At 53.3% G+C, this 26,807-nt stretch overlaps 2 protein-coding genes across 3 annotated transcripts in view; one reads left to right on the forward strand and one right to left on the reverse strand.

Annotated features, from left to right (window-relative positions):
* The window catches only part of DHX8 (DEAH-box helicase 8), a gene marked incomplete at both ends in the record, with an annotated part of 38,915 nt that extends 35,802 nt beyond the window's left edge, over nt 1-3,113 (forward strand). For both annotated transcript variants that reach the window (XM_080713236.1, XM_080713237.1), the window contains 4 exons: nt 233-361; nt 974-1,170; nt 1,905-2,084; nt 2,894-3,113. In XM_080713236.1, the coding sequence (XP_080569362.1) occupies nt 233-361; nt 974-1,170; nt 1,905-2,084; nt 2,894-3,113 (726 nt within the window). The remainder of the gene's footprint in view (nt 1-232; nt 362-973; nt 1,171-1,904; nt 2,085-2,893) is intronic.
* Nucleotides 3,114-8,487: 5,374 nt separating this feature from the next.
* ETV4 (ETS variant transcription factor 4) lies at nt 8,488-26,004 on the reverse strand (the record flags this gene model as incomplete). Its single annotated transcript, XM_080714085.1, has 13 exons — nt 25,984-26,004; nt 25,380-25,490; nt 25,120-25,213; nt 24,865-24,912; nt 16,912-16,965; nt 14,337-14,463; nt 13,713-13,874; nt 13,240-13,493; nt 10,437-10,511; nt 10,250-10,318; nt 9,861-10,033; nt 9,308-9,409; nt 8,488-8,712 (listed from the first exon to the last, which is right to left on the reverse strand). The coding sequence occupies exons 2-13, from the start codon at nt 25,437-25,439 to the stop codon at nt 8,488-8,490; spliced, it is 1,443 nt and encodes a 480-aa protein (XP_080570211.1). The 5' UTR covers nt 25,440-25,490; nt 25,984-26,004.
* Nucleotides 26,005-26,807: the final 803 nt, after the last annotated feature.

Consider the following 26,807-nt stretch of genomic DNA (forward strand, 5'->3'; position numbering starts at 1 on the left):
TTTTAATTATATAAAGGGTCTGCAAAATTCACACTTTCCCTGACAGTAGTTGCATTCTTGGCCACCTACATTGACGTTTATTTAGGAAAGAAAAAAGCAACTGCATTCTTCTGATGGATATTATCACCCCGTCATCATGTTGGGGCCAGCCCCTGTTACTTTCCCTGAGCAGTGTTTTACCCTGAGCGGTCTTGTGCAGGGAAACAGCTGCAGTTTGTTCTTCTTCCTCTAGATGGCAGAGTTCCCCCTGGAGCCGATGTTGTGCAAAATGCTCATCATGTCTGTGCATCTGGGCTGCAGTGAGGAAATGCTGACCATTGTGTCCATGCTGTCCGTGCAGAACGTCTTTTACAGGCCCAAGGTAGGGCGCTCAGCCTCACGATTCAGGGGTGTGATGAAGCTTGGTGAACGTTGGCTTGTTGCCACGATGATGCTTGATGTGGACATTTTTTTCTTTGGCACTGGGGATGGTACTCATGGGCATTCTGCCTCTGAGTTGCACCCCCAGCCCTTTTTTATTTATTTTTTTAAAAAAGAGCTTCAAGCTGGGCGTGGTGGCGCACGCTTGTAATCCCAGCATTTGGGAGGCTGATAGGAGGATCACAGTTCACGGACAGCCTCAGCTACTTAGGCCCTTGGCAACTTAGTGAGACCCTGTTTCAAAATAAAGAATAAAAAAATAGGGCGAGGGTGTAGCTCTGAGGTAGAATGCCCCTGGGTTCCATCCCCAGTACCACACACAAAAAAAGAGTCTCACTAAGTCGTTGAGGGTCTTGCTAAGTTGCTGAGGCTGGTCTCAAACCTGCAGTCTTGCTATCTCAGCCTCCCAAGTACTGGGATTACAGGCATGCACCACCACACCCAGCTTGATGGGGACACTTTTGACAGGGTCTTGTGGGACTCCCTGGAACTTTGAGGTGTTCAGTTAGTAGCTGTGAGGTGGGGAGTGATCTTCTGTCCCACTGCTCGGCAGGATAAACAGGCCCTCGCAGATCAGAAGAAGGCCAAATTCCACCAAACTGAAGGGGACCACCTCACTCTACTGGCTGTGTACAATTCCTGGAAGAACAACAAATTCTCCAACCCATGGTGCTATGAGAACTTTATCCAGGCTCGTTCCCTGCGCCGAGCCCAGGACATTCGCAAGCAGATGTTAGGCATAATGGACAGGTAAGCCAGGAACCGGGTGTGGTTGTGTTGAATCTCCTTGAGGGTTGTGTGTGTTCGTCTGTGAACCTGCCTGTTAAGTTGGAGACACTTGTGCCGTTGCTCCTTCAGAACGCTGTCCCTCTAGCAGTTCTGTCTGTGTCATGCTCCTTCTCTGTGGACAAGGATGCAGCTGAAAACCACTTCAGAAAACTCCTAAGAGGAAGCTGACATATTAGTTGTCGAAGAATGCTTTGTTTACGAGCCTCTGGAACATTAGTCTAAAGTTGAGTTCTTGCCTAAGTGGAATGTCTAGCTTTTAGTGCTCCCATCTTGCCTGCTGTGTAGAGCTGGCCTTGTAATGGACCTAGGTTAGAAGGAAGGAACATCCTGACGGCCAGTCTGGGGACCCCAAGGTGGGGGGTTGGGCACCATCCTTCTGAAAGGTAGAACCCCTGAAAATAGCATAGGCTTACCTCCTGGGGTTTTTTTTTTTTTTTGTGTGTGTGTGTGTGTGTGTGGGCCTGGGGATGGAATCCAGGGGCATTCAACCTCCGATCTACACCCCCTGCCCTATTTTTTATTCTTCATTTTTTTGAAACAGGGTCTCACTGAGTTGCAGAGGGCCTCACTAAGTAGCTGCGACTGTCCGCGAACCGCGATCCTCCGCTCTCAGCCTCCTGAATGCTGGGATTACAAGTGTGCGCCAGCACGCGCAGCTCCTTACCTCCTGTTTTGTTCTTGATTTACCCTGATAGACACAAGCTAGATGTGGTCTCCTGTGGCAAGTCCACAGTCCGTGTGCAAAAGGCCATCTGCAGTGGCTTCTTCCGTAATGCTGCCAAGAAAGACCCGCAGGAGGGCTACCGGACACTGATCGACCAGCAGGTGGTCTACATCCACCCTTCCAGTGCTCTCTTCAACAGACAGCCAGAATGGTAGGTGGGCACATCCCAGGTCTAGAGGCTTCTCTGGCCAGAGAGAGCCTGTCAATTTCCTGGCAATTTGTGCTCTTGTCTTAGCCACCCCAGCACTTCCTATTCTAACATTGCTTATATTTCTAGAGCAGTGCATGCCTAAATTAGGTACAATATCAAGCCTTTTTTTTTTCTTTTTTTCTTTTTTGGTGGTACTGGGGTGGAACCCAGACGCTTTCTACATCCGGGCTCTACTCCCAGACCCATTTATATTTTATTTGGAAACAGGGTCTCACTAAGTTGCTGAGAGCCTCACTAAGTAGCTGAGGCTGGCTTTGAACCTGTGCGATCCTCCTGTCTCAGCCTCCCAAGTACTGGGATTACAAGCGTGCGCCACCACGCCCAGCTCACATATAGATAATTTAAAACCCCCATGCTGCCACAGTAGAAGGAGGGTTGGAGCCTTGCCTGCTTGGCCTCCTCGTCTCTCCATAGTAGTCTGTGAAGGTGCTCTTCAAGACCCTAGAATTTTGTGGAAACAGTGAACAACTACTCTCCCATTTTACACAGCAAGAAACTGAAGAGAAGAAATATGACTGGCTTCATGTCACTTAACTAGGCCCAGCCAGAGCCAGTAGAACACATCCTCCTGCATGCTTTCTTATATGGGGTACGGGCCCCTAGTATTGGGGTGGCTGTCACGAACAGACGGTGGTCTCCTGAGGGGGCAGGCAGAAGTGACCGGGCAAGATGCCAGCTCAGCTGAGGTCTGCCAGGCCGGGCTGGCTGTGGGGGGCGTGGTCGAGCTCGCGTCCCGTCTGTCCCCGCAGGGTGGTGTACCATGAGCTGGTGCTGACTACAAAGGAGTACATGCGTGAGGTCACCACCATTGACCCCCGGTGGCTTGTGGAGTTCGCCCCGGCCTTCTTCAAGGTCTCTGACCCAACCAAGCTGAGCAAGCAGAAGAAGCAGCAGCGTCTCGAGCCTCTGTACAACCGCTACGAGGAGCCCAACGCCTGGAGGATATCCCGGGCCTTCCGGCGGCGCTGAAAGGCCTGCTTGTCTGTCCTTCTGCCTCGCCCACAGCAGTGGCCCGGGGCTTGCACTGCTTCTTAATGACGAGAAACTGGTCCTGTGACCACCTGTCTTCACTGGGCATTTGCTCAACGTGGCTCTCATTTCTTCCCTGGTGGTAAGATCAAAACCAGGATTTAAGTCAGCCTTTGGCTAGAGCCTCCAGCCCCCACCTCTCCAAGTCTTGGGGCCAGTCAGGGGCTTGTCACCACCCTGGGGACACAGTCTCCAGGAACGGACAACTTGTGTAGCCCTGGGATGTGAAACGGGAGTGGATGGGTGTCTGACAGTGACACAGGACGAGAGCCCTGGAGAAGAGCACCGTGACGTTTGTCTGTAGTGGTGGCACTACCTCTGGCCCCTCCCCAGCCCCTCCCCTTTGGCTTAATCCCCTGGAAATATTTATTTTCTTTAGGAAATAAGAGTGGTTTCTTATGACTGTTTCTTTTAGCTGAAATGTTAGGATATTGGCCTGGGTTCGAGGTGAGGGAGATTCTGTATCTGTGACTCTGGTATTGGGAGGGAGGTTGGAAATCCCCTGCAGTAGAGCCCTGGCCTCTTCGGGCTTGGACATGCTGCACAGCCCAGGCCTCCCACCCTAGCTTGCGCTAGCCCAGGCTGCCAGCAGGCGGCCCCGTGATGAACCGCATCCCGACTGCAGAGCGCTGGAGTCTGGCTCCTGAGTGGTTACAGATGCTGCCTGTGGACCCAGAAGGCTCGTTCCCTCCCTCCGCACTCACAAGGGCAGCCTGTCCCATTTTCTTTGGAAACATGCCAAGCAACAACACAACTTGTATTTCATTTTTCTTTCTTTTTTTTTTTTTAATACTGGGAGTTGAACCCAGGGGCATTTTACTTCTGAGCCACATCCCCAGTTTCTTTCTGTTTTATTTTTTCATTTTGAAATGGTCTCACTAAGTTGCTGAGGGCCTTACCAAGTTTCTGGGGCTGGTCTTGAACCTGTGATAATTCTGTCTCAGCAACCCAAATACTGGAATTATAGGCGTGTGCCACCATGTCCAACTTTATTTATTTATTTATTTAAAATAAAAAAAATTTTTGTGTGTGTGTGGTACTGGAGATTGAACCCAGGGGCATTCTACTGCTAAGGTTCACCCTTAGCCCTACTTTTTATTCTTTATTTTGAAACAAGGTCTCACTAAGGTGCCGAGGGCTTCACTGAGTAGCTGAGGCTGACCGTGAACCTGCAATCCTCCTGTCTCAGCTTCCCAAGTATTGAAATTACAAACGTGTACCACCATGCCCAATATCAGTATCTTTTTTGTGTGTGTGTGCGGTACCGAGGATGGAACCCAGAGGCATTCTACCTCTGAGCTACACCCCCAGCCCTATTTTTATTCTTTATTTTGAAACAGAGTCTCACTGAGTTGCAAAGGGCATTACTAAGTAGCTGAGGCTGTCCACGAACCCGGATCCTCCTGTCTCAGCCTCCCAAATGCTGGGATTACAACCCTGTGCCACCACGCCCGGCCAGTTTCATTTTTTTATTTTTATTTTTGTTTTTCTCCCTGAGGTCATAAATGGACTTTAACAAAGGGAATATTATGGTCAGAATCTCCCATCCTCCACCCTAAGAGGAAACACCACCTCTCAGAGCTGGTTGTGTCACCCGGCTTCTGCTCTGGGCATGTTCTTAGTGTTTTTTCCTAGTGCTTGGGTGGGGAATGGCCAGCTCAGGAGGCTCTGCCTGGAAGCGGGCCGGGCTGTGGGGCCGGCAGGAAAGCCCCTGGGGATTGGGCACGCACTGTGCAAGGACGTTGTTCCTGCTGCTTCTCCATCCTCATAGGAGCAAATCTTGAAATTAGGTACACACTGGAACTGCTACAGAATTGTGTGCCAGACCCCAAAAGGGAATCCACATTCTAGGGTGTAAAGGGATGTGTGTTGTCACTGGGCAACAAAGAAGCCGCCCTGTAGACACAATTGGCAGGATTCAAGGGAGAGGAATATAGGCCAGAGAGGGTGCTGACTGCAGGCCCCGGCCCTTCATTACGCTGAGCGAGCGCCTCCCGGTTTTGTTGGAGTGTGCGCCCTAGGGAGCCGAGGCCAGCAATCAAGGGGCAGGACGGTCTGTGTCCTCTGCAAGGCCTTGTGGGGAGAGGCAGCAAGAAAAAACACATGAAACCCAAAGGTAAGCAGGGGCCAGCGCGAGCTCCCCAGGGATGATTCTGCCTAGATCTCGTTCTGGGGCAACACCTGGCCAGGCAGCCCAGCCCAGCCCAGCCCAGTCCAGCCCAGCCGCGTGCCCAGCAGACAATGTTGGTGCCTGAGGAGAGAGGTTTGGGCTTCCAGGCGAGGTTGAAAAGGGGCATTTAACAGGCCAACGGTGAGGGACAGCAGGGCCAGTCAGCCTTCTGCCTTAGGTGAGTAAGAGAGAGCCCAACTGTGTGGGTGTTCCTGGGTCATCGCTACCCTGGAGCCGCGGTCACTCAGCTTTGACAGGCAGCTCTGAGGGGGAAGGGACTCCTGTCCAGATTCAGGAGATCTGGCCTGTGGTTCACACATAACAGGGTCCTTGTTTCTCTTCCTTGAACCAACATTTCCCAAGATTGAGTGACAGCTCAGGAGAGGATGTGGGTCTTGCACCGACAGCTGGAATCTTCTCGACCAATAAGGTCTACCGTTCACTCCAACTCGGCAGGCGCCTAGCTCACTAGTTTCCTGGCCCTGCACATGTGCCGAGTCTCTCTGCTTGTGTTTGTGCACGTGGGGCGTCCCCCTGGGACACGCGTGAGCGCTGCGGGGTCGGGCCCCTTCGTCCGGGTTTATTTCCTACAGTCTGGGGCATGTTTTGGTTTTAGCTCTTATTCCTTCATCCCAAAGAATTTCCTCCCAGTGGCTGCTCTAGTGGTCTAAACAGAGCGGCACCCTTCCACACTTGAGGATTTGAACAAAGAGCTTTGAGAAGCTGCTTATTAAGGAACATTCAGAGGGCGGAGGGCAAGCCCTCAGCCGTGGAGACCTTCCCCTGGTCTGCTTCACGTCTAAATCCAAGTGCGTGTGCCCAGCCTTCAAGGTTTCTGCCCAATTTTTATATCTTCCCGTCATAATAGCCTGGCTTTAATATGGATTAAATTATATTTTTTCTCCTGCTTTCAGAATTTTCTGTCTATTGCTCTAAATTTTAAGTCAGTCCATAGATATTTTGTGCTTCTAGGAAAAAAAAAAAGTTGCTTTTTATTTGTGGGTAGTGGCTGCAAAGCGTGCCTTTCTGCCAGGACCCTGTGGCCTCGGGTCAGTGCTGGCAGAAGTAGCTGGAGCCCTACAGAGCGGGCCCTGCCTCAGCACAGCTGCTGGTCCCACTTGACGGGAGGCTCCTGTTTTTACCTGAGCCGGCTTCTTGGGAAGCTGTTTATACAGGGGCTGGCTCTAGAAACACGGTGTGCCCCTCCCACCCCCTCAGCTCCTCAGTCACATGGTCTCTGTGGGTATCACTTTCCACCCACCCCCAGGACTCTGGTCTTTCCCAAATCTGCTGTTTCCTACAGCCCACACCCCTGAAGATCCAGGCTCCTTCACTGGCTGGAACCCAGGGCCTTCTCTGGCCTCCCCTGCACCCGGCCCGCTCTCCAGACGAACACTCATCTCCAGCTCCAGCCACAGTTGCAGTCGGGAGCTGAGGCAGGAGGGAGGATGCCGGGTGGAGGTGCAGGTGGGAGCCTGGGCCTGGGGGCAGCTGTGATCACAGTAGCCACACATCCCGGCCTGGGGAACCCCGAGGGAAGGCCTCGCGGCTGAGGAGCCCACCTGCCCCTTCCCGAGGAGCAGAGGCGACTGCAGGAAGGATGCTCAGGCTCCCATTACTTAGAGAGTACCCTTTGTCCATTATTTCTGGGTTCTCACATAATAATCCTGGGAAAGGGAAAGTGAGTATCAAGAAATCCATATTTCAGAGGAAAGTAAGTCGGGTGAAATGCCTTTTTCATTTTTCCTTTCTTGTGTACTGAGGTTTGAGCTCTGGCACATCCTACCTCTGAGCTACACTCCCAGCCCTATTTATTATTTATTTTGAAACAGTTGTGAAATGGCCTCAGTAGCTGAGGCTGGCTGCAAACTTCTCTGTGATCCTCCTGTCTCAGCCTCCTCGGTACTGGGGGTTATAAGTGTGTGTCACCACACCCAGCTCTTTTTCTTTTTTTGGTACTGGGGGTTGAACCCAGGGGCAGTCTACCTCTCAGATACACTCCCAGCCCTTTTTTTACTTTTTGCTTTGAAACAGGATCTCACTAGGTTGCTAAAAGTCTCACTACTTGCTGAGGCTGGCCTCAACCTCTGCTGGGATTATAGGGTTGTTCCACCACACTAGGATTTTTTATTTATTTTTGAGGTACTGGGGATGGAACCCAGGGGCATTCTACCTCTGAGCTACACCCCCAGCCCTATTTTTTAGTCTTTATTTTGAAACAGGGTCTCACTGCGTTGCAAAAGGCCTCACTAAGTAGCTAAGGCTGGCCGTGAACCGTGATCCTCCTGTCTCAGCCTCCCGAATGGCTGGGATGACAAGCGTGCGCCACCATGCCCGGCTTTAAAATGCCTTTTTCTAAATTGGGATGGATGAGTAGTTAAGAATCAAGGCCAGTCCCCAAACTCATCACCCCAAGGCCAGAGCTCTTTCTACCCCAGGTCCTCACACCCATGGCCCCAAAGAGCAGACAGGAGAACGAATCAGAGATGCAGGGGCCTTTATTAAGGTCTGACAGAGGAGGTGGACGTGAAATCCCAGGTCTGGGTGGGCCTAGGAAAAGGTGGAGGAGAGGCAAAGGGCCCTTGGAGCCCAGCCCTCCCTGCCTCGCCCAGCACCCCACCCCAGCTTCCTTCCCCTCTCCCCTGCCTCTGGAGCAGAGAGCACCAAGAACGGACAACCAGACTCTCCAGGCCACAGCTTGGGACGGAGCGCAAAGCCTAAGCTTCTGTCTGCCCACACTGGAAGACTGGGGGGCTCGGTGAACCCCCTGGCCCCCCACTACAATAAAGTTGGGAAGCTCCTCTCTGTCCCCCAGGACAGAACAAATGTGTTCTCTGTGGTGGGAAGGAGAGCGGGACTAGGCCTCCAGGCAGGACTAGGAAGAAGCTGAGCTCGACTCCTGGGGGCAGAGGCGAAGCACCTCAGGAGCCTGACACTTCACCTGTAGATTTGATCTTTCCCCGCTTTTCCCTCCCAAAGACTGGTGAGTAGCTCAGAGTCTGGGCCAGGGTGGCTGACGGGACAGTGGGGATCTGTTCCAGAGACATCTGTGGGTTTCAGGGTGGGGGGGTCCCCCATCACCAAATCCACTGATATGTACACAGGGCAGCACCCACCCGTGACAGGGGGAGAAGCCACTGGCGGCTAGAAAGAGTAGCCACCCTTGGGACCAAAGGGCTGGGCAGGGCCAGCCAGCTCTGGGAGGTAGGCAGGGCTCTCATCCAGGTGGGACAAAGGGACTGTGTCCTCCTCACTGACTGGCCGGTCAAACTCAGCCTTCAGAGCTGGACGCTGGTTGTCCGGGAAGGCCAGAGAGAACAGGGCCTCAGGCTCACACACAAACTTGTACACGTAGCGCTCGCCAGCCACCTGTGGGGATGCGGGGAAGGGGCCGGGTCAGACCGGCCACCATGGGACGCCTTCCCCTCCAGCATGGGACATGGTCCCCTCCCACCGGTCGCTTGGAAGCAGACTCCCTCCTCCAGCGTTCTTGCTTGCCTTTCATCTCCACCTCTCTGTGTTTGGGTCTTTCAGTTATTGTTTGGCATTTGGGGATTGCCCACCATTTCTTTTCCTTTTTTTTTTTTTTTTTTTTTTGGTGGTACCAGGGATGGAACTCAGGGTCATTCTACCTCTAAGATACACCCCCAGCCCAATTTTTTCTTTCTTTCTTTTTTTTTTTTTTTTTTGGTGGTACTGGAGGTGGAACCCAGAGGCTTTCTACCTCCGGGCTGTACTCCCAGACCTATTTTATATTTTGTCTGGAAACAGGGTCTCACTGAGTTGCAAAGGGCCTCACTAAGTAGCTGAGCTAGCTTCGAACCTGCGCGATCCCCCTATCTCGGCCTCCCAAATGAGAGACCTTCTCTCTCAGACTTGTTGAGAAATGCTCTGCTTGCCCCCTCTGCCGCCCCCCAGCCGCTGCCCCCAGCAGCCTGTCCCGGGACCCTCAGCCCCTCCTCACCTTCTGCATAATGCCCTTCTCATAATAGTATCGAAGAGAGCGGCTCAGCTTGTCGTAATTCATGGCCGGCCGGTTCTTCTGGATGCCCCAGAGCCTGGCAACCTGGGGACAAGAGACAAGGTTAAGGGTGGAGATGCCACCTCACAGGAAAATGAAGGAGGCAGGTCAGAATTTTCCCCCTCTTTCTTACAGTATTGGGGTTTGAACCCAGCCGCTCTTCCACTGACCTATGTCTGCAGCCCTCTTTAAGTTTTGAGGCAGGGTCTTACTAAAATGTCCAAGCTGGCCTCAAATTTGTGGTCCTCCTAGGAGCCTCAGCCTCCTGAGTGGCTGAGTTTATAGACGTATGCCACTGCACCCAGCAGCACTTGAGATTTTTGGCACAAAGTGTCAAGCCAGCTCTGCAACCAACGCTAGCTCACACACGGGCTTGGCAAGGGCTCAGCTAGAAGCACAAGGGTGGCGGTAAAGGCACGTGTCGCCATTGCCCGCGTTTTCTCTTTCCAGGCTCCAAAGCTGTTGGCAAGGCCGGGTGGCGACGTCGGACACCCACCTCCTCAGGTTCAATTAGTTTGAACTCCATCCCCCGGCCTGTCCAGGCAATGAAGTGGGCATTGGTTGGGTCATCCAGCAGTGCCACCAGAAACTGCCACAGCTGCAGGGCACCCCGGCGCTGGTAGGGCGGCCCCTCCCGGAATGCGCCAACCCCTTCCTGCTTGATGTCTCCTAGGAAAAGGGGAAGACAGGCATGGGGGGACTGTGTCTCCTGGATCCCCAGCCAGCCTCCCCTCGTGGGGCTCCCCAGGGCGTCTCTCGGCACACTTTTCCCTAGGTCCCGTCCCCACTCTGGCCACAGTGAAGTGTAATGTGGTTCTTGTGAGGACCCAGTGGGAGACTGATAGGACCCTGACCCCCCCCCACACACGAAGCCACCTCTCTGACCTTCGAATTTCTCAGGGACAACGCAGACATCCTCAGGGAACGGTCGCAGAGGTTTCTCATAGCCATAGTCTTGTGGAGGAAGTTGGGGTTGCTCAGATCTGAGGGGCTCCTGGCTAGGGACCCCTTCCCTCATAGCAAGGCATCCTCCCCCGACTTGGAGGGCAAAGGGTGGGGGGGGCTGCCTTACCCACGGCCCCGTCCCTGGGGGAGGGCCCCGAGAAGCCCTCGGAGTGGAGGTACAGTGAGGCACACCCGGGGACGTCTGTGGGGGAAGAAAGGACGGTGTTTCAGGTGGCAGGGTGGCTGGAGGGAGGGGAGAGGAAGTCCCACACACATTTGAGGACTTCTTGCTGCCAGCCTGCTTTCTCCGGTGACTTCTTTCCCCAGTGGCCTGCCCACCACCAAATCCAGGGGAAGTCCACCCAGAGGGAGTGCAAGGCGTGAGCCCTGAGCTCGGGGGCCGGGGCAGAGGGCATGGGTGGCAGCAGCTGGGGCTGGGCAAGCTGTTCCACCAGGCCCAAGATTCCAGGGAGCAGCTGTTTCCTGTGAGTTCAGGGGGAGGCGGGAGTGAGAGATGGACCTCCGGGGAAAGGGTTCGGTGTCCACGCCTAAGACTCCCTCGGAATGGGCAGACGTCCGGTCAGCAGGTCAGGTTCCCAGCCCTGTGCTTGTGTGTGTGTATGTGTGTGAGAGAAAGAGAGAAAGCAAGCGTGCACGCTCGCACACATCTGGGGAAGAGGCAGTGGGCGCTAGACTTTTTTCTTTTCAGGTCCAACATTCTACAATATTCCATAGAATTGAAACTCTCTCCACCTCGGAACCTCTGCCTAAAGCCACCTCATCAAGTTCCAGCCCCTTTCCACCCTCCCCCTTCGTTCCCACCTATGAATGAAGAGACATTGAAACCCGACACCTCTGGGAGGAGGTGGGAGGGTGAGTTCATTCAAGCCTCCATTTTGTGAATGGAATTCCTGACTCCATTCAAGGAAAGCTGTGGGGGAGGGGCAGGAGTTCAAGGGCATGTAACTCGATCCCCTCCGATCCCCTCCGGTCTACAGCCTTTGAAGGTCAGCGGCAAGAGCATCGCCCTCCTCCCCCTCCTGTCACCCCACTGCCAGGCCTGGCTCAGCCTCTGGAACCTGCGCTGGAAAACCACAGCACCCATCCGGTTCTCACTCCCGCAGTTTGGGGGCTTGTCATTCATCCTGCTGCCCCTGGAAGATGGTGGGCACCAGGAAAAGAGCAATTCTAAAGCTCTAGCCAGATCTGAGCCTACTCTAATCTCCAGATTTATTATTTATTTTGCGGTAGTGGGGGTGGAACCCAGGGGCATTCTACCTCCAAGTTACACCCCCAGTCCTATTTTAAAAATTCTTTTATTTTGAAACAGGGTCTCACTGAGTTGCAGAGGGCCTCACTAAGTAGCTGAGGCTGTCCACGATCCTCCTGTCTCAGCCTCCCAAATGCTGGGGTTACAAGCGTGCGCCCGCCACCACGCCCAGCTTCGGATTTATTTATTTTTTATTTTTATTTTTATTTTGGTGGTACTGGGGGAGGAACCCAGAGGCTTTCTACCTCCGGGCTATACTCCCAGACCTTTTTTATATTTTATTTGGAAACAGGGTCTCACTAAGTTGCTGAGAGCCTCACTAAGTAGCTGAGGCGGGCTTCAAACCCACCCGTGCGATCCTCCTGTTCCAGCCTCCCAAGTGCGGGGATTAAGCGTGCGCCACCACGCCCGGCTTCAGATTTATTTTTTTAAGACAAAATTGCAGTTAAGCAGATTTGGTGCTAGTAACAATGTAACAGAAACCAGGAGGAAAGAAGAGATTTCCCTCTGTGTTTGGTGCTTTGAACTATAGCTATTTATGAACATGACTGAGTCCATCTCCTCCTGTTAATAGCCAGGGGGAACTAAAACTCAAAGCAGTTCCTACTCCTGGCACCCGGCGGCGTAGGGGGGCAGGAGTGGGAGGTGAAAACCGCTCTTTAACCTTGTGTGCCTACAGGGACTAGAGTCTGAGCAGCTTCTAGTTCACGGTGCTCTTCCTCCAGATCCCTTTGTATTTTTAAACTTCTGCTGGGGCAGGGGCCAATAACTCATTCTATTCATCTTTGTGTCCCCAGCTCGGTAGCTCATGTTCCAGGCACAGCACTTTGGTTTTAGTAGGTTATTAAAACCCTCAATATGCCGGGCGTGGTGGCGCACGCTTGTAATCCCCACTCTTGGGAGGTGGAGACAGGAGGATCGCGCTGGTTTGGATCCAGCCTTGCTGGCTTACGAGACCCTGTTTCCAAATAATGATATAAAAAAATAGGTCTGGGAGTGTAGCCTGGAGGTAGAAGGGCTTCCAGGAACCCCAGTACCAAAAATAAAATAAAATAAAATAAAGCCCTCAATACCTGTTAGACAGAAATAAGTGCCTTAACTTTCCTATTGCCACAAGCTTCTTGAGGGCACAGATCTGTTTATATGGTGTGTGTGTGTGTGTGTGTGTGTGTGTGTGTGTGTGTGTGTGTGTGAGAGAGAGAGAGAGAGAGAGAGAGAGAGAGAGAGAGAGAGAGAGAAAGAGAAAGAGAAAGAGACAGACAGACAGACAGACAGACAGACAGACTGGGGACTGACCCCAAGGGCATTCTACCTCCAAGCTACACTCCCTGCCCTTTTTATTTTTGTTTTGAAACAGGGTCTCTCTGGGTTCCTGAGTCTTCCTAAATTGCTGACACAGGTCTCAAACTTGAGATCCTCCTGTCTCAGCCTCCCAAGTACTAGGATTACAGGTGTGTGCCACCAACCTTGGCTTGGAAAATGACAATTCGTTTGAATCCATGAGAAAAAGACAACGGGTGGGTTGGTGAACAGAAAAGCCTCTGGGGAGACCCTCTGGGCTTGTCAGAACTGCTCACTCTGCACATACCACCCCCACCCCCACCCCGGCGATCCCATTAAAAACTCCTGTGAGCACCCCCACCTCAGGAGAGGCTCTTACCTGAATCGTAGGCGAAGTCTGTCCTCTCTTGTTTGATCACCACCCCCACCCCTGGGTACCTGTGCCCACTGACCCCCTGCTGGCCCGCCTGGTCGTACAGAGGGTCATGGTATTCCTGCTTGAAGCTCTGCTGGGGGTAGGGTGGGCAGGGCTCCGACAGCGGGTGTTGGTAGGGGGCGGGGAGGGGATCCCGGCCCCCTCCCTGAGAAGATGCCAAGGAGTGGCACATGTCCAGGGGCTGCTGGAAGACGGAGCTGGGTTGGTTGGATAGAGAAGGAAGAGAAGAGAATCTCACGTTAAGCCTCCTCAAGCCCTTTGCTCCCAGGCCTGTGAGGAGGGCTCTGGGGTAGCGTGTGTGACATTATCCCTTAGTCCCTGCCCACCCCCCGTGCCAGGTGTCTGTGGAGAACTCTGTGGGTTACCGACAGATTGGCGAAGCCTGGGCCCCAGGAGCAGCGGGTCTGTCTCTTTACCTGTGGTCCCCGAGGTACCCGTGGCCGGGGTGGGGCTGGGAGGTGCTGGAGGATCTCAGGAAACTCCGTTGTTCTGCCCTGGGAAAGGGCTGCAGGGGCGACTGTCCAGGGGCACCAGGGACGGGGGACTTGATGGTGATTTGTCTGGGGGGGTCATAGGCACTGGCAATGAGAGAGAGCAGGAGTAAGAGGCAGCAAAGAAGGTGGGGAGCATCTCTGCATCCTTCATCCTCAAGGAACTGGAGCTGCAGGGCTTATGGGAAAAGAAAGAGACTCAGCCCCCAGGGAGTTCTTTTCCTCTTCCTCCATCCTGAAACTGGGCCTACTCTTGGGAATGCTCTCCCCAGCCCACAGCAACTGGTTTTGGTGTGATAGTGGGCCTCTCTTTACAAACACACCCAGCTCCGGCCTTAACCATCTTCCCGCAGCCATCCGCTACAGTGGCCATTCTGCCTACTTCCAGGAAATCCTTAGCGTGCTGCTAACCCACACCTTCACTGCAGCCTCTGCTCCTGGGGGCCTCCCTGACGCTGCCACTCCCAAGCCTGAGCGCATCCCTCCTCCTCCGGACACCTCACCTCACCCCTGCGCCCTCCACCTCCACCGTGCTGGGCTGGGGCTCACCTGGAATAAAGGCACTGCTCGCCATGGTGGTAGGGGAGTGGCGGCTTCCTGCTGCAGGACAGGGCCGGATCTGTGCGGGGACTCTGGGGCTCCTTCTTGATCCTGGTGGTGGGGCTGTGGAAAGCTACTGTGCCCGTGGGGGTGGGGACAGGGCAAGACCAGAGTGTGACACGGGACAAGCAGGGCTTCTGATACCTACTCTCTGAGAACCAGCTGGGTGACTGGTACAGCCTCCTCCCCTCTCTGGGTCTGTTTTTTAAAGATCTATACTCAGATACTTTGGCTATTTATATTACATCTAGTTTTATACATCAGGCTAATATCCAAGGGAACTGTCTAAAAGTTCAACATTTAATGCAAGCCCCGACCCTAGAAAACCTCTTCATAAGAACAAACGCCTCCAACCTAGGGCCTTTGGTTTTCCTGAGTGCTCTGGAAAATTCCAAGGGAGAGACATGTTTTCCTATTTGGGACTATAAAGAATCCTTTTTCTGGTTAAGTTTGGACATTAGCCCACTTGAATGTCAGCTGGATAACATAATACACATGCTCCTAATTATCCATGAAGAGCACTGGCCTTTCCTGTGGCCCCTACTGGGTTCTATAAGTCCGGCCTCCACGCTGGGCCATGCCGGGCCACCGGTGCCCGCTAGATCCTGGCTTACTGTAGTCCTGTCAAAGGCCCTGCCATCCACGACCTGTTATCTCCTGATCGCCTGTTCTGTTTTTGTGGTTGTTTTGTTTTTTATGGTACTGGGGATTGAAAGCAGGGGCATTCTACCTCCAAGCTACACCCCGAGCCCTACTTTTTATCCTTTATTTTAAAACAGGATCTCACTAAGTTGTGAAGGCCTCACTAAGTAGCCGAGGCTGGCTGAGAATCCACAATTCTCCTGTCTAAGCTTCCCAAGTACTGGGATTACAAGTGTGCACCACCACTCCCAGCTTGTTTTTTGTTTTGTTTGTTTTTAGGCACTGAGAACTGAACCTGGTGGTGCTCTACCAGTGAGCTATACAATACCCCGTTTTTGTTTTTTTTGTTGTTGTTGTTGTTGTTGTTGTTTTTGTGGTGCTGAGGATGGAACCTAGGGGCATTCTACCACTGAGCTATTGTCCCAGTCTGATTTTATTTTATTTTATTTTATTTTATTTTATTGTGGTACTAGGGATAGAACCCAGGGGCATTCAACCTCCGAGCTACACCCCCTGCCCTATTTTTTATTCTTTATTTTGAAACAGGGTCTCACTGAGTTGCAGAGGGCCTCACTAAGTAGCTGAGGCTGTCTGTGAACCAGGATCCTCCGGTCTCAGCCTCCCGAATGTTGGGATTACAAGTGTGCGCCATGGGGCTGGCTTGCAAACCTGCGATCCTCCTGTCTCAGCCTCCCAAATCCTGGAATTACAAGCATACGCCACCATACCCAGCTCATCCCTAGCTCTTTTTATTTCTTATTTTGAGCCTGGCCTCAAACTTGTGATTCTTTTGCCTCAGCCTCCCGAGTTGTTGAGATTAAGGTGTGTGCCACCCTGCCTAGCTGTTTTCCATCCTTTGTGTCCTACTTCATTTCGTTGGTGAAAATAGTTGAGAGTGTAGGGGAAGATGGCGTTCACTTATAATCCCAGTACTTGGGAGGCTGAGACAGGAGGATTGCAAATTTGGGGCCAGGTTCATTAATTTAGGGAGATCCCAGTAATTTAGGGAGATACGTCTTCCTTCCTTCCTTCCTTCCTTCCTTCCTTCCTTCCTTCCTTCCCTTTTCTTTTTTTTTTTTTCTTTTTTTTTTTTTTTTGTGTGGTGCTAGGGATGGAACCCAGGGGCATTCTACTTCCAAGCTATACCCCCAGCCTGATTTTTTTATTCTTTATTTTGAAACAGGGCCTCACTAAGTAGCTGAGGCTAACCATGAACCCAGATCCTCCTGTCTCAGCCTCCCAACTACTGGGACTGCAAGCTTGCACCACCATGCCCGGCTTGGGAGATCCTGTTTCAAACTAAAAAATAGAAAGGACTGGGGGAATAGCTCAGTGGCGGAGCACCCTGGGGCTCAACCCTAGTACCATCCGTGCACACAAGCAGAGACACAGTCCAGAGCAAAGTATCTGACATTAAACCATAGCTCCATCACTACACTGGGGCTATATATTTTACCACGGGGGACTGTCCTGAACACCACAGAATCAATGTTTGTGGCAGCACTGTTGGCCTCTACCCACTGGATGCTGGTAGTATCCAAACCAAAAATATCTACAGATATTGCCACATATCTCCTGAGGGGTAAAATCTCCTAAATTGCATGAAACTAACAACAGAACTAGACCCTGCTGAATCGCCTCAGTTCCTCACTTTAGACACAAGGAAATGGAGGATCAGGAGAGACAGTGTCTGCTCAGAGGTCACACAGGATAGGGCCAACTCCAGATCTGAACCAGGGTCTTCCTGATCCGGCTTGGTCTTAGGAGATCCCTGACCTTCGCCCTCCCTTTAGGAGAGAAGAAGCTGGTCCCGGGTGATTATCCCTAGGACTCGTTTCCTGACTTTCCCATCCATTCCCTCTACCCAGGGCCCTCTACTCACAGTTTTCCGAATGGAAATCGGGAACAAACTGCTCATCACTGTCTGGTACCTGAGCTGCAAAAAGAAGTCTGTGGTGAATCCCGGGCAGGGGCTTTGGGTGGCAGCCCCTGCCAGACACCATTATGGTGACCCTCCAGATCAGCACCTGTGCAGGAGGGGACCGAGGCCTGCTGCAGACTGAGGGCAGCGCCCCCTCAGGTCAGAGTGCCCTCCATCCCTGGGCTCTGTGGGGACCCAGGAGGAAGGGCCCCATGCTCCCAGAACCTGTCTGAGCAGATTCCTGTCTTCTCCTAGATGCGTCGTCTTTACTCTCTTCGTTTTTCTGCAGTGTGTATGGACCCGCCCTTCAGAGTTTACTTAGCTCCTCTGAGCTCACAGCAGAGCCCATCTGGGATGGGCAGGAGTTACAGAAAGTGGGATCCTGTGGCTTTGAAATCAAATAGGGAAGATTCTGAACTGAGCAAGGGTCCAGGAATCTGCATTTTAAACAACTTTCCAGGTGATTGTTTTTTTGGGGGGTGGGGGGGAAGATAGCTGGGGATTAGACCCAGGGACATCTACTATCTACCTATAACCCCAGCCCTTTTTATTATTTTAATTTTTTTTTTTTTTTTTTTTGCGGGTCTGGAGATGGAACCCAGGGGCATTCGACCTCTGAGCTACACCCCCTGCCCTATTTTTTTTTTTATTCTTTAATTTGAAACAGGGTCTCACTGAGTTGCGGAGGGCCTCACTAAGTAGCTGAGGCTGTCCGCGAACCGCGATCCTCCAGTCTCAGCCTCCCAAATGCTGGGATTACAAGCGTGCGCCATCACACCCGGTTCTATTATTTTAACTTTGAAATAGGATCTCCCTAAGTTGTTGAGACTGGCCTGGAACCTGTGATCCCCCTGTCTCAGCCTCCCAGGTACTGGAACTGTAAGTCTGTGCCACCACGCCCAGCTTCCAGGCAATTTTGAGATGCACAAAAGTTCTAGATCCTGGCGGGCGTGGTGGCTCATGCCTGAGAGCCCAGTACTTGGAAGGATCACAACTTCCAGACCAGTCTCAGCAACTTAGCAAGACCCTGTTGCAAAATAAAAAACTAAAAGGGTTGGGTATGTTGCTGGTGCGGAATCCAAGGAGATGGCTGAAGAACCTCCCCGCCTGGCCCAGGCAAACACATGGCCCATCACTTCTGCTTCCCCAAGGCCAAGGCTCTGTGGTTTCTGACTTGGATTTCAGCCACAGCCTCTTCTCAGAACTCTAGGCTTCCACGCTGGCCCCCGGCAGCCCCAGGTTCTCTACATAGCTGTCAAAGTGATCTTTTTGCAATTGAAATCGAAACACTTCTCTCTCTTGCTTAAAATGTGAAATCCAAACTCTTGCCCTTGGTTTCCACGGCCCACATGATCTGGCCCTGCTCACCAATCCTATCTGCTTCTCCCTGCCTGTCCCTCTCCAGCACCCTGGTGTCTTTTCTACCCTCAACCCTGCTGCGCTTGGCCCTCCTCCCCAGATCCCTTCCTGCTTCATTCATTCCCAGGCCTTCAAGGTCTTAGATCACTTTTGTGTGTGTGTGTGTGTGCGCGTGCTATACTGGGGATGGAACCCGGGGGCATTCGACCTCTGAGCTACACCCCCAGCCCTATTTTTTATCCTTTATTTTGAAACAGAGTCTCATTGAGTTGCAAAGGGCCTTACTAACTAGCTGAGGCTGTCCACAAACCCGGATCCTCTTGTCTCAGCCTCCCAAATGCTGGGATTACTAGTGTGTGCCGCCACGCCGGGCTTTTAGATCACTTTGACACCTCTTTAGAGGCCTCCTCTGACTACCCACGCCAAAGTGGTCTCACCGGGCTGTCATATCTGCTCCCCCAGCACTGATGGTGACCTGAATTTATTAGCGTATGCTCATGTATTTATTTTTCATCTCCTCTACCAGAAGTTAAGCTCCACGGGGCCCAGGGCTTCATCTATCTTGTTCATCTGATGTCCAACACCCAGAGAAGAGTCTGGCTTCGAGCAGACACTCAGTGAGTTATTTTTTGACCATGTGAATAAATATACAATGACCCCTGTCCTCCGGCTGGTAGGAAACAGCACTGCAGACCGGGGAGAAAGAAAGGAAGAAGAGATCCTAACCCTCTCCTCAGCTTGTACCCTCTCCCCAAAACACACAGGAAATCAGGTCATACACCACAGGCAGGGCCAGTCCATACAAAAACTCTCTTTTTTTTTTTTTTTGGTACTGGGGATGGAATACATGGGCATTCTACTTCTGAGTTACACCCCAAGCCCCATTTTTTAATTCTTTATTTTGAAACAGGGTCTCACTAAGTTGCAGAGGGCCTCACTAAGTAGCTGAGACTGGCCTCGAACCTGTAATCCTCCTGTCTTAGCCTCCCAAGTACTGGGATTACAGGGGTGCACCGTCAGTTGGCTATACTTTAGATTTTGATAAGCTGCTTGGCAGAAGTATCCTTCACTAATTTGCTTTAAATATCACAGGTGCCATGTGCTTTTAGAGGTTTGTAGACAGTTAGATTCCTGGACAGAGAGAAGGGAATGGGAAAATTTCGGACTCAGCAGCAGCTGGGTGTGGTAGTGCATGCTTATAATCCCACTACTTGGGAGACCAAGATAGGAAGACCACAGGTTCCAGGCCAGCCTCAGCAACTTAGACCCTGTTTCAAAATTAAAAATAAAATAGGGATGAGGGTGTAGCTTAGAGATAGAACACCCCAGGCTTCAATCCCCAGTACCACAAAAAGAAAGAAAGAGCCGGGCGTGGTGGCACACTCTTGTAATCCCAGCATTTGGGAGGCTGAGACCGGAGGATCACAGTTCACGGACAGCCTCAGCTACTTAGTGAGGCCCTCTGCAACTCAGTGAGACCCGGTTTCAAAATTAAGAATAAAAAATAGGGCAGGGGATGTAGCTCGGAGTTTGAATGCCCCTGGATTCCAGACCCACACACAAAAAATAAATAAATAAAAGAAAGCAAGAAAGAAAGGAAGGAAGGAAGAAAAAGAAAGAAATGAAAGAAAGAAAAAAAGAGAAACATAAACTAAAGACCCTGTGACGAGCCAACATAATGCATTTGGAAAGTGATCGGGTAAACCAGTGGGATGTGAAATCCCTTGGCAAAACGCAAAGACCCAGCTCACACACATTTTTTCCTGGGAGTCCAACTACAACACAGATAACCGTTCTCCAACGGGCCTGAATCAAGAATCACCAGGTTCTGTTAAAAACACCAGCCCCCAGTTCTTTCCCCAGAGAGTCTCTTTCTATAGCCCTGAGGTGGCCCAGGCCTCCGGATTTTTAACAATTGCCTGGTGACCCTTAAAGCAGCAGAAAAAGGAAAGGTAGCAAAAGCCTCTCAGCTGCTCAGGATACAAGGCTGGGGGGGGAGGGCTGGGGGGGGGCTCACCCTCCCGGTGCCTTCTGGCCATACCCCAAAGGTGGCAGGGACGGGGTGATGGGAGAAGGGTGAGCAACACTTCCCTGTTTCTTAGCCAAGGAAGGTCCCCAGGGGAGGGGAGGGACAGAACTTGGGGGTGGCTGACGTAGCCTGGGGCCCCTCTTGGGGCCTCATTAACTGTTCGTTTCCATTGAGGTAATGGGCCGGGGGCACCTCCTGCTGACGTTGCTGGGCCCTGGGGGTCATCTTGCCTTTCCTCCTGTTGCACACCTGAAAGTTTAGCCAGAACCCCCTCAGAGGAGGTCTCCCCCAGCACGAAGATTGTACCCCCAAAAGGGTGGTGCCATCCTCTTCCCAGATCCAGGACTGCACCCATTTGCCACTCAACCCCCCCCCTCAAACACTGGCCTTCTTCCAAAAGGGCAGGCCGGGGCCCTCTGCCACCCAGAGACTGTCGACAAGGATAGAAACAGGAACTGTAATGGAGCTCTGCGTTCCTGGAGAGCAGGAGAATTTCTAATTACCATGTTTGGTCTTGGGTGCACAGCACTCTATTTTTCTTTCTTTCTTTTTTTTAAACACCACTCTATTTATTTGTCGACTTGGTTGGGTTTTGGCCGCTGGGCCAGTGTGCCAGGGTCTACCCCAGCTCCATCCTGGCACTGGGGTGGGGTTGGTCTGTCTGGGGAAGTGGTAGATGATTAAGGAGGAGTGAAGGAAAAGTGCCAAGGCAACACCAAGCCAAGACAGACAGACAGACAGACACACACACGCACACACACACGCACACAAAGACACAGAGACAAAGACACAGAGAGAGAGACACACACACAAAAAGAGAACACACACACACACAAAGAGACAGAGACAGACACACACATAAAAAAGAGAACACACACACGCACACACACACAAAGAGACAGAGACACACAAAGAGACAGAGAGAGACAGAGACATACACATAAAAAGAGAACACACACACACATACACACACACACACACACACACACACACACACACACACACACAGAGCAAGAGAGGAGAATGGAAGAATATTAGGGTCTGTCTCTCCAACAAGGAGTCAGTAAAAGAAGAGGAAGGGCTTGAGGACTTCCCAAAATAGGCTCCAAAAGAATTGGGAAGTTAAAAGGGCCAAGCAGCAAAGCCCACATAGGCCCGCTACCCACCTACACCCCAGAGGCCCGTCACCTTCCCGGGGGCGCCCCGGCTTCGGCTCCATTGTGTCCACACAGGCCTCGGCGCTCACCCTCTCCCCGCCCACACCCTAGCAGCCTCTATACTGGCAGGAACCAGTTCTCCACCCATGGAGGGAACCTTAGTCCCCGAAGCCTTATAGAAGGGGAGGAAATAGAAAGATGGAGGAGGCCCAGGCCTAAAGCTAGGAAAGACTAATTTGGGGAGTAACCCCATCTCCCCCCACAGGCAAGCTGCGCTCCCAGCGCCTGTGCACAGGCACTCACACATTTTACCGCACTCACACATTTTGACACACACACCCTAATTCCTTGTACTTTGCTCTTGTGGCAACATGGCCGCACATGAGTAAAACATGTCCTCCACACACAAGGTCTCTTTTTGGAGCTACAGATACGGCGACAGAATGCCAAAGGGCGACCAGACAGCCCCCTTTGGGAGGAGGGTTTGGGAGGAGTGATTCCTGTGAAAAGGAATCACTTTCCGAATTAAAAAAAAAAAAAAAAAAAGCTATGGATCACTGTCTTCCTAGAAAAATCCACATACCTTTGTGTATGGTGCACCCCCAACAATTTTACATGCAGTATCAGAGGAAGCAAGGACCCTTGCAACCGGCCCACAAGACTTCTGGGGACTCACAGACCCCAGCCTCAAAACAAGGACATACACGGTCCAGGGTCAATGTTCCTTACTACCAGAGAGACCACAGTCATCGTCCCCAAGGGCTCCAGAAGACTACTGACAAGCCCAGAAAGGAACCCAGCACCAAAACCAGACATGTCTTGGCTCCCTTTCTCCAGCATCTCAACAGATCCCGGGCACCCAGAAATCAGACACGCCCCCCCCACCTCACTTCATCCCCCTCTCTCTAGAAAAACCCCAACCCTAAAGATGTCTAGAGAGCCCCCTCAATGCTCACCCCCAACACCCAGACAGCAGCCGCTGAGCCCGCAACCATATCCACATCTTCCTGGCTGCTGAGGTCCAATATGGTCACCTGCTGAATTCCTCACAGCCCCACCCTCACTACAAGGATTCGCTGCTTCTCTCCAAATTGGGGCTTTAGAGAGAACCCAGACTGAGGCGGGGGGGTTAGGTCCTGGCCCCCATTCCTCCTGATGCACCCCACTGCTGGCAAGTTTCCAGAGGAGCTAGTCCCTCCCTGTCCGCCCCACAAAGCTCCCGCTGGGCTGTAGAGGACACTGACCTGGTGGAAGGAGGCAGGAGAGGAGGCTGGGGTGGTGCTGGGATGGTGCAGGGGGACAGGGCCCCGGCAGCTGCATCTGTCTCCGCAGAGAGAGCGAGAAGGAGCAAGTGGCCTCAGCATCCCCCCCTCAGGCCTGGCCATCCATCGCCAGCTGGGAACCCGAGCTGCTCCCTCAGAAGGAAGGAGAGGGAACCAAGGAGATCCCTGCCCCCCCTCCGCCTTGCATTCCCCACCCCTACCTCCCCACCCACCGGATTTAAATGTACAGGGACTCCTAAGGCAGCAGCATGGAACACACACACACACACACTCACATGCACACACACACACTCACATGCACACACACACTCATTACCACGCCAACAGAGACAGACAGACAGACACACACACACACACACTCACATGCACACACACACACACTCACATGCACACACACACTCATTGCCACACCAACAGACAGACACACACACACACACACACACACACACACACACACACACCACCAAGGGATGGGGCTTGCAAGGTTGAGAGAGAACATTTTTCTCCCCCTCCCACCCCCAATCCAGGCACAAATGGACCACCCCCTGCCAAACTGCTAACCTCTGAGTCCACCCCTTGCTCGCAGCCCTGGAGCTGCCCATCCTGAGGACCCTCAGCTGTCAGACAGGGAAAGGGAGCTGGGAAGCCAGCCTGGAAATCAGGCGCTGGCAAAGGAAGTCTTTGAGAGCCCATGGAAGCTGACACCTTGTGAGTTCCTCAGCTCTAGCCCGGCTCCGGAACCTGGAGGGGGTGGGCTGACCCAGGCTGAGCTCTGCCTGTCACTGGGAGCCATGTACAGAGGACACACAGAGTCAGGAAGATGCGCACCGGAGCCCAGAATCCAGATCCCTCCGGCACCCACATAGCCAGTCAGCCTAATTCCACCACATGTCTCCAGGGTATGCTCTAGGAGAATAGTCATTCTGTGTGTGTGTGTGTGTGTGTGTGTGTGTGTGTGCGCGCACACACACACACACACACACACACACACACACATATATATATATATATATATATATCATATATATATATATATTGAGACACCATAATGGCCAAGATAGACCTATTCTCACTCCATGAACCCAGTTAGGGGTGTTTTCCGTCTACCCTAAGCTTCTATAGATGGTTTCAGGAGAGTTGGGTTTGAGCTTAAAATATTCCATGGAGACCCGTAGATGAGAAAAGACCTCATAAAGGGGGCTCAGGGTTTTGGCTTCTTGATTTTCAGAGTGGTGAAGTGGGTGTTAATCAAGATGGGGGTGTTAACCCTTTCATCTCAGAGACTGTCTGAGATGACACCTCCGATCTGCAGCCCCACCGGCGACACTCTCGGGCCTCACCAAAATACACCAGAGAAGCTAAGCAGAACACTCTGCCCACCCAGAGGAGGCTCAGCCACTGACCCTACCCTGGCCAGCTCACAAGGAACCCCCCAGCACCCAAGAGGGGGTTATGTGCCTTGGGGTGGAAGCATTCAGGAGGGAAGGAGAGAGGACCAGTTGCCATTAGAATTATAATCAAGGCTTTGGGGAGACAGCCCTGGGTCCTCTTTGCCAAAATGCTGAGAAAAGAATTATTGAAACTTTTGTTGTTCTTTTGGCTTGGGTGGTAAACTGGCTCCAGGAGTTGGGCAGAGAAACCAAGGGGATAAGAATCAATGTTCTGGCAACTCCTGGAAGGGTAACAAATTAATTACTCCTCTTCATCCTCCAGTCCTTTGCTGCACCCCCCCCCCAACACCCCAACAGGGACCTAGGCCTGGTGGCTTCTGCCAAAAAAACTTTGCAAATGAAAATTTCAACCAGGAAAGTGGGCCTGGAGCCAAGTTCCATTCAAATAACCAAATACCCCACACAATGGTCTGATTCATCCCCAGGCCTGGTTACACAAGCCTGGCTCAGGGCAGAGAAAATAAATATCAATATAAGTGTCCACACTGGGCGCTGGGGAAAGCCGGAGAGACCGGGACTTGGGAGGGGGCTTTGGCGAACTCCCGGAGGCCGGGAAGTGGGCAAGGTTGGAATACGGAGGCCTCCGGCGGCGCTCCGGCCCTCCCAATAATAGAAAAGGCCACGAAACTACTCACCTTCAGCAAGCCATGTCTCCTGGAGGTGGCTTAGATCCTGGAAGAGATCTGCGGGGTGAATAATGGAATTGGTGGTGAGGTGGAGATGGTAAGAGGGGAGCGGGGCGAGCGGGTGGTGACCCCCTCCGTCTTGGGAGCGGGGTCCCGTGGGAGCCAGAGTCCCTTGGAGATCGACTCTCTGGAAACGGGAAGAGGCTATCTCCGGGATCAGCCCTCCCGGGATGGGGAACCGCACTGGGTCGCCCCGCTCGTTACCTTCGGAGTCGGGAGGCGGCAGGGAGCCGGGGTCCATGAGCCTCCCCTGGGGGACCATCAGCGCTTCGCGCAAGCTCCCATTTCCGGGCGATTTCTGCGAGAAGAGGGAGAGCGCCCGCGAGTCACCCTGGGCGCCTGAGCCTGGGCGGCGGGGCTGGGGTCCCGGGGGACTCGGGGCCGGGCGGTCCAGGACCCCGCGGGGGCTGCGGGAGCCGGGGCGGGGGCGGGCGGGGGCGGGCGTGGAGGCCGGCGGCGCTCACGCTGCAGAAGGTGTAGGGCACTTGCTGGTCCAAGTATCCGCCTTTCATCCTCCGCTCCATCCGGCCGCTCCCTCCGGCCACACAGCCCGGGCCCCGCGCGGGGGCAGAGACCTGGGGGGAGGGGGCTGCGTTCGCACACCGTCCGGGGAGAGCGGCAGGGGAGGGGTCGGGTGGCGGGGAGGGGGCAGTCCCGAGGCTCTGGGTCCGCTGGTGAAACTTCTCCGACTCACTGGGACCAGGTGGAGGTTTCTGACGACCGCCTCCCGACAAAGGAGGTCCCACCTGCTCCGGGGAGCCGGGATCGCCTTCTGCTCTCTGCAGCCCTGCTCTGCCCAGACTCGGTTACATAAGACGTGTGTGTGTGTGTGTGTGTGTGTGTGTGTGTGTGTGTGTGTGTACGCGCGCTCGTGCGCGGAGGAGCGGGCAAGGCGCACACCATCCGCACGCCCACAACTCCGGCGCCCCCTCCAGCCCCGAGCCCCAGCGCCTCCCACCCACTGCCCTGGAATCTGCGGGGGCGGGCGGGGAGCGCAGAGCGCGGGGCGTCGGAGGCGAAGCGGGGAATCACAGACACTCTCCCTTCCTCCCCCTTCCGCAGCCTCACCTGAGGCCGGGGCGTCTGTGCTGGAGCCGGGGGTGGGGTCCCAAGCACGCCCCGGGGACGACACCAAGGGCGGCGGGGCTAGGCCGGAGCGAGGCGGCCCCGGCCCCAGGTCCCCAGCGCCCCCGCTGGTTTTCCCGGCGCCGCAGACAGTTGTGAGCCCGGGGGAGCCCCTGATTGGTGCATTTCCTTTGCCTCGGCCTCGGCTCCCTCTCCCCCCTCCCACCCGTTCCCTTTGTTTCATTGACTTTTGTGAATGAAACCCTAGGGCCGGACACGCCCGCCAATCCGGAGACTCGCCCAGCCGAGCTGGGGGCGGAGTTTCCCAGCCTTAGGGACCAATCAAAACGGAGGGGCTGGCTCCCGGGTTCATTCACGACTTGGGCTCCCATTCATAAAAAAATAAACTCCTCGCGGCCGGAGTTCATTCATAAAGAACCGAGAGAAAAGGAGGGAAGCCAAGGACCCAGCTGCTTCTCTGCTGGGCTCGGCGTCCGACCTGGATCTGAAGCACAGCGAGCTTCGCGGGCTGCGTCGACACACTTCTCTGGGCATCAGTGTATATGGTGTATACCGGCGAGTGTGAACGTGTCTGTATTTGCATCCTGTGGGGGAAGGGAGCAGGCTTGCGCGCCCAGAGGAACGATAATAACTAGCGCTTATGAAGCGCGCTGCTTCCACGTGCTCATTTCGTTTCTGTAATCCGATGTGGTGGATGTGTTTCTGTTTTATAGCTATTGAAAATGGTAGCTCAGAGAGGACTGTGGCTCACCTGAGGTCACTCAGCTAGTCGGCACTGCTGGGGTTTACATCCCGAATCCACCACT

The sequence above is a fragment of the Muscardinus avellanarius genome, assembly GCF_963383645.1.
Source record: "Muscardinus avellanarius genome assembly, chromosome: 16".
Taxonomy (NCBI): domain Eukaryota; kingdom Metazoa; phylum Chordata; class Mammalia; order Rodentia; family Gliridae; genus Muscardinus; species Muscardinus avellanarius.